At 33.7% G+C, this 6970-nt stretch overlaps 2 protein-coding genes across 2 annotated transcripts; one reads left to right on the top strand and one right to left on the bottom strand.

Annotated features, from left to right (window-relative positions):
- Positions 1-961: 961 nt before the first annotated feature.
- On the bottom strand, positions 962-2733 carry LOC108771328 (nuclear valosin-containing protein-like; the record flags this gene model as incomplete). The annotated part of the gene is made up of 4 exons (XM_018543680.1): positions 2218-2733; positions 1791-2009; positions 1360-1698; positions 962-1261 (listed from the first exon to the last, which is right to left on the bottom strand). Coding segments are annotated over exons 1-4 (1008 nt in total), but the record flags the coding sequence as incomplete, so codon positions are not given.
- A 723-nt stretch (positions 2734-3456) lies between these two features.
- On the top strand, positions 3457-6927 carry LOC108771235 (DNA repair protein complementing XP-C cells homolog; the record flags this gene model as incomplete). Its single annotated transcript, XM_018543679.1, has 6 exons — positions 3457-3533; positions 3602-5345; positions 5460-5665; positions 5792-6056; positions 6167-6335; positions 6575-6927. Coding segments are annotated over 6 exons (2814 nt in total), but the record flags the coding sequence as incomplete, so codon positions are not given.
- Positions 6928-6970: the final 43 nt, after the last annotated feature.

Here is a 6970-nt window from a genome sequence, read left to right as displayed (position 1 = left end):
ACACACACACACATACTATTTCACAATTATATAAAAAATGTATTTTTTATTCTACTTATTATATATACAGGATGGTCCAGACTACCCAAAGAAGTCGGCATGTAAGTATTCTTCATGAAAAACTGAGTTGAAAGTGTTGAGGTGTCAACAGTTTTTGAATGGTTGAACTTTTAAAACCGTATAACTACTACGTGTATGTAAAGTTCGCGCCATTAAGTGCGGCGCAATAAAGCGACGCGGGCGCTTTGATGGATATTGCCAAACATCACGATGCTGAACAAATATTAAAAATATTCTGTGAAATCTTTGTTGTGACAGCTATTGCTGTATTCTTAAATTGAGCCCAATTGAATTGATGAGGAGTAATTTCAATTGCAGATTCGATAAAACGTCATTAAAAGGTGTATTGTAAAAATACACATTTTAAGTAATAAATAATTATCATTTATTACTCAATTTCAAAATATAGCAATAGATGCTAACAGAGATTTCACGGAACATTTTCAATACTCATTCTGCATCATGACGTTTAGCGATATCCATCTGAGCACCTGTACAGCCGACCGCTTTGTTGCGCCACACCTAACGGCGCAAATTTTACACGCTGTTGTTGGACGGTTTTAAAAGCTTACCATTCAAAAACTATTAACATTTAATATTTTTTACTTAGTTTTTTTATGATAAATACACACGTCATGCCAGCTTCTCTAGTTCATCCTATATATATATATATAATCTGTGAATATAATGTATATAGATACAGTCGAACTTCCATACACTTAACCCACATTTTTGTTTTAATCTCCTATATAGTAATTGAACACATATTAGTCGTGATAGAGCCGCTCATATTAGTTTACTTTTACTGAGATCAATCGGTCCCTATAAGTTACCTTCACGGAGGTTCGACTGTAATATTTGTAACTATTGTACTATATTTTCCAATTAAATATTCTCTTACTCCTGCAACTGCATGTGCTAATAACGTTTTTCCACATCCAGGTGGTCCATGAAGTAAAAATCCTCTTGGTGGAGATATACCGAGCTGTTTGAAGATTTCAGGATGTTTTATATGAGCCAATAATTTACAGACAGTTTTCAAAACTTTGTCGCTGCCTCCTACATCAGAGAATGAAATTTTTGATTTCATAATAGGTACAATTCTCGCTTTCTTGATTGAAAATTGTCCATTGCCACTTTCCTTATCTCTTTGTCGTTTTCTTGTAGATTCCAAGGACTGTTTCACGACTTGGTTCATAAGCTAAAATGACAGAAACAGATAACAAGTGTATCCTCCAATTTGAATCTTGTTCAAATTTAACATAAAATCATCAAGATAAATTGCATGGAAATGAGTACTAAGTTTGATTTCACAGATGCTTCCAGTGTTACGGCAGATATTTCTGATTTTGCTGTTTCTTGCTTTGAGGTAGTTGTTTCTGATTCTACAGTTTCTGGTCCTATAATTTCTGGATTTACAGTAACCATCAAGCCCGAAGATTCTTCAGCTGCCATGTTCAGGTGTCCAGGTTCAGGTGTCTTTATATCTTTTTCAGTCTTGGAGTCATCTTTAGATACATCATCGTCGCTACTAATATCTATCAATTCCTTATCACTCGAGTTTCCATTCTGTTTATATTGTGGTTTTTTATACATACGTAATAACATGTCACTTATTGAAGCACGCTGTGAATCTGACTAAAATAATGTAACTTGATTAAAAAAGCTATTGCATCAAGAATAAAATAATAATAATAACCACAATAATACAAGATTAAGGTCCAAGGTACCTCAACATCGACATCCTCAAAATCATCATCGTCATACACCGAGCATTCACGCGTCGAAGGCTTGTTTGAAAAAATCTTAGTAAGCTCGTCGTAAGCTTCGCGTACCATTCTACGAAACGGACCGCGTTTCTTACCACGATAATCTCTGTATCGCCTTTGCAATGCGTCTGCCATATCATTTACATCGATATATACTTTATTTTCATTATCGTGCATGTACTGCAAAACATATAAATGTAACATGAAAACAAGTAAAGTTTGCTAAACGATCATACTCACGCATGATATTAACAATAATTCTTGCGTACTTTGCTCTGATTGCGTACGCGTACGCACCGTGGATCCCGCGGATTAATTAAATAGATACGTCAAAGAGAAAAACAATCGAAAAGAATAATCTCGATATGTGAATGCTTTTTTACATTACCATTTGCACGCGACCGATCAACAATTGATCTCGAAAAAGTCTTTGATCCATCCTGTGCTTATTATCCATGTGTTTTGATCTGTAATCTCCACTCGAACCTTGCAGCGGAATAATATCGATCGATGAGTTCAGTTTGCCTATTTTATGCATATTTCCAGACAAGGATGATCCAGATGAGAATGCGACCAAATGCGATCGAGCGTGACTACTGTGTACCAGAAGAAATCAGGATCAGGAATAATATCTCACGTCACGACTCGACACTCGATTATACTTGACACTCAACATGAGTCTGAATCGGCGTCAGAAATGAGACTCGGCTCGGCTATGATACAACTTTTTCAACATGCACGACACTACGCACTACGGCCAACCGTACGACGCACGGAACTCGCGGACGCGGCATCGATCCACGACCATCCACGAAGTTCTGGATGAATCTTGATGGATCTGCATCAATCTCAGCCAAGATTGGTCAATACGTACGCAAAATACTAGTATTCATAAGGCCTGTTCTTTTTCTCTACACTGTGCCCACAGTGCAATAAGTTGAAGTGAAACAGATATACGTTTGTTCCACTTCAACTTATTGCACTATCTGGGTGATTTACGTTTGTTTCACTTCAACTTATTGCACTGTCTGAACTGGTGCAGATAGTGCAGGCAAAAAGAGCAAGCCTATTGTTATATCGTCGACTCTTTGCCCCTTTTTTTATTTATATTATTTTATACTTACAGAGCCTTATTAATTAGTATTCTTAAAAATATAATCTTAAAATATCAAAAATATATGATATTTATTTATAATATAAAATTTTAATTGTATAATCACATCTTTAAACATGTATTTGCCAAAAATAATTTAATTCGCTTTAATCCAATTTAATTTTCTTTTTAAAATAAATGTATAGATGTACAATATTTTATATTATTTATACAGATTCTATTTTTTTTATCAAAAATCTCATTTTCTTATCTTATCACGTTGTTTATCAAAGAAATTTTATTTCAAATTGTAAAATAATTATACATAACATCGCATCTGCACATTGTATTTACCATCGGTAAACTAGCAAGCTTATGTATCATATGAAGGTAATAATAATCTACCTCTACTGTTTCATAACAATGCTTTCTTGTGTCTGCTAATCTGCTTGTGCCTTTTCATACACACGTGCAGTGTGTTCTCATCGTTTTTATATTATTGTGTACAAGTTTATCTACATAATATAATTCGTGACAACTACGTATAAGACAGCCAATCTTTGTTGTATTGCATTATTAAAAAAAATCAATTTTAAAAACAAGGCACTGCAGTAAGTATAAGCACAATAATAACAAACATTAACAAGTAATAGAAGACTAAAAACATTGTATTTCGCAGTATAACACCCAGTATGAATGATTCCGACGATGACAGTTCCGACAGCAGCAACGATTTCGCCGGTATTACGCCAAAAGATGAACTGACAGCGAGTTTCTTTGCAATAAAACCGGTGACAAAGCCTAACCTAGTGGATTCGAAGGACAATAGCGAGGATGAGAGCAGCAACGATGAGAATTTCGCGAGTGTACCCGAGAACAATAGCATTGAACTATTCTCGGAAGTGGTCAAGAACCTGGAAGCTTCACAGAGAGCTTCTGTCAATGATGAGGAACCCAAACAACACTTTTCCAAGTACGACAGTACACAAGTCACTAGAAAAGTCAAAACAGAAAAGAAAAAAAATATATCGGACGAGATAAACGCTGTTTTGCTCCAAGGGGAAAGCGGAATACATGCATTCTGCAAGAATGACGAAGACACAAACGACGAAGACACGAATGACGACGAGAAACAAAAAGAGGATGTTAAACGTCCTGAAGATTATGCTATACCTAAGGAAGGTGTCCAAATAACTTTACCTGGTACAAGTATGATTTTTAAAAAGAAAACAGCCAACAAAAGGGAATCAGATCTGGCTGCACTTTTGCGAAAAAAATTAAAAGCTAATCAGATTATTGTAGAAAAAGCAGCTAGACTTTGTTGGTTGGCATATGGATTTCACTTAAATCATCAAGCCAATGAACCTGAAATAATGGCAACAGCAGTCTCTCTTATATCAACAAAAAGTTATCCAAAAGATAACTTTAATTTAGAATACCTAGAAAAATTTACAAAATGGTTTAAAAATATATTTACAATACAGTCTACTGATGATCAAGTTATTATAAATAAGGAGACATTATTAAATAGAATCGCAGAGAGGAAAATTTACAATTACAAGGAATTAGTAATATTATATGTAGCAATACTAAGAGGTATTGGTTTACATTGTCGTTTAGTAGTATCTCTCAATCCACCACTTGTAAAAACTTATAATGAATTACTGCCTAAAACAAGTACAGTAAAAAAAGATAGTAAAATTAAAGATGAAACAAAACCAAAAAAGACATCCTCGAAGGAAGATAAGAAAAATGTGAATTCAAAGCAGCATAAGAAAAATGTGAATTCGAAGGAAACTAAGAAAAATGTAGATTCAAAGAAAGATCTCAAAAATAACAGTATAATTCAGAATGACGAGAATGCACGAAGAAATGCTAATGAAGAAGCAAAGAAAAAGGCAGCAGAGATTCTTCGCTCAAAGTATTCTTATAATAAGAAAAACAAAGATAAATTAAATAGCAATATAGCCATACAAGATAATGCTTCTACATCCAAAAGTATAGAAACAGCTTCTACAAGTTCAAGAAAAGTAGAGCCTGGTCCATCTCCAAGGCGTTTAAGAACTAGAAAGCCACGTGATGTTGTACCCACTTCAACTAAACAGCAAAATAAAATTATTTCAGAAGATAACCAACTTAAAACAAAAAATTTCAAGAGACAATCACGAAATAATAGTTCAAGTTCCGAAGAAGAAGAACTGTGTAGAAAATCAAAAAAAAAATGTAGTGATAAAAGTAAAACAGTCATTAAATCTAAAAGAAAGAATGAAAAACAGGACCAAGTGTCGACAGATGATGAAGAAACTGATAACAAATTAAAAAAGAGACAAGATATATGGGCCGAAGTATATGTGGAATCTAAAGCAAGTTGGATATGTATAAATGTTATAGATGGAAACGTAGATTGTATAGCTGAAATATACGTAAGTAATTGAGAAAGTGATATATCTCAGTATTTATATGTAATACGATACTTATAATTATTCGGTATACAAATGAAAGATTTTTATGAAGTTTATTGTACGATAATGTTTCAGAAAAAAGCAAGCAAGCCAGTATTATATGTGATAGCTTATAATTCGGAAAGATTAGTAAAAGATGTCACAAGACGCTATTGTCCACAGTGGCTTTCTGTCACACGTAAACAGCGTATTGATGAGAAATGGTGGATTGAGACTTTAAGTTATTGGCAAGAAAGAGAGACGACCATGTCTAAACAAGAAGATGAATTACTATTGCAAAAGTAATTTCTCTTTTATTCATTTTTCTCTAACCATACAGTTTAATCCTATCCTACCTATTTAACTATAATTACGACGTGAAGGATAGCAAAAAAGATCTGAAATATAACAAAGCATTGTTTTCACAGGGAATTGGAGCAACCATTACCTAAAACTGTTGGCGAATGCAAAGGGCATCCGTTATACGTTCTTGTCAGGCATTTACTCAAATATGAAGCCTTGTACCCACCAGATTGTGTACCATTAGGACATTTGAAAACAGGCGAAGCTATTTATTCACGGTATTGCGTATATACGTTATGCTCACGAGAGACGTGGCTAAAGAAAGCTCGAGTAGTTAAACCGAAACAGGATCCTTACAAAATAGTTAAAGCACTTCCAAAATATGACAAGGTAAATTTTATAAACATAATCTCTTAGGATTCTTTAGAATTTAACTAGAAAATAATTTAGGTCCATTTTATAAAAATCATTGAATGAAATATGTAACAAAAATTTCGCAGCTTTCAGGTATGAGACTTAAAGACTCTGCATTGGAACTATTCGGAGAATGGCAGACTACAGACTACGTTCCCCCAGAGGCTAAAGATGGTATTGTACCTCGTAATGAATATGGAAATGTGGATTTATTTAAAAAATGTATGCTTCCAAAAGGCACAGTACATATAATTCGTAAGTAATATAATATATTCATAAATAATATAATATATCTTTTATATTAATGATAGGATATCTCTTTTATCTTTTATCACATTATTTCACATTGAATAAAATGGGTAGCAAAATTAATGTAGAACATTTTAAATGTGTTAGAAGAATTAATATTTTATTGTACAAAATCAAAGGACTGAATATTGCAGTATACGGTAATGTATATCTTTAATGCATATTCAATGAATAAATCCTTGTAGTTCCAGGATTAAATCGAATCGCGCGGAAATTGAACATAGATTGCGCGACTGCTGTAGTCGGTTTCAATTTCGGTTGCATGGGCGCTGTACCAGCCACTGAGGGCTATGTCGTGTGCGCTGAATACGAAGACACATTACGAGAAGCTTGGGAAACGGAACAAATTGAAGCAGCTAAACGAGCCGCTGAGAAAGCTAAGAAAAAGGTTTATGCCAACTGGAGAAAACTTATTAGAGGTTTACTTATTAGGGAGAAACTACAGCAAAAATACAATTTTAGAAATGAATCTAAAGACCAGTCAAATAAACGTTCAAAATCACAAAACAATGCCGTAAAGAAATCCAAAGCACAATAAAATATGTGTATACAATTATGTTATATTGTATATATATATATAT

The sequence above is a fragment of the Cyphomyrmex costatus genome, unplaced genomic scaffold (genome assembly GCF_001594065.2).
Source record: "Cyphomyrmex costatus isolate MS0001 unplaced genomic scaffold, Ccosl1.0 scaffold3958, whole genome shotgun sequence".
NCBI classification, from domain to species: domain Eukaryota; kingdom Metazoa; phylum Arthropoda; class Insecta; order Hymenoptera; family Formicidae; genus Cyphomyrmex; species Cyphomyrmex costatus.
Note: the sequence above shows the minus strand (reverse complement) of the source record. Positions and strands in the feature narration are given on the sequence as shown.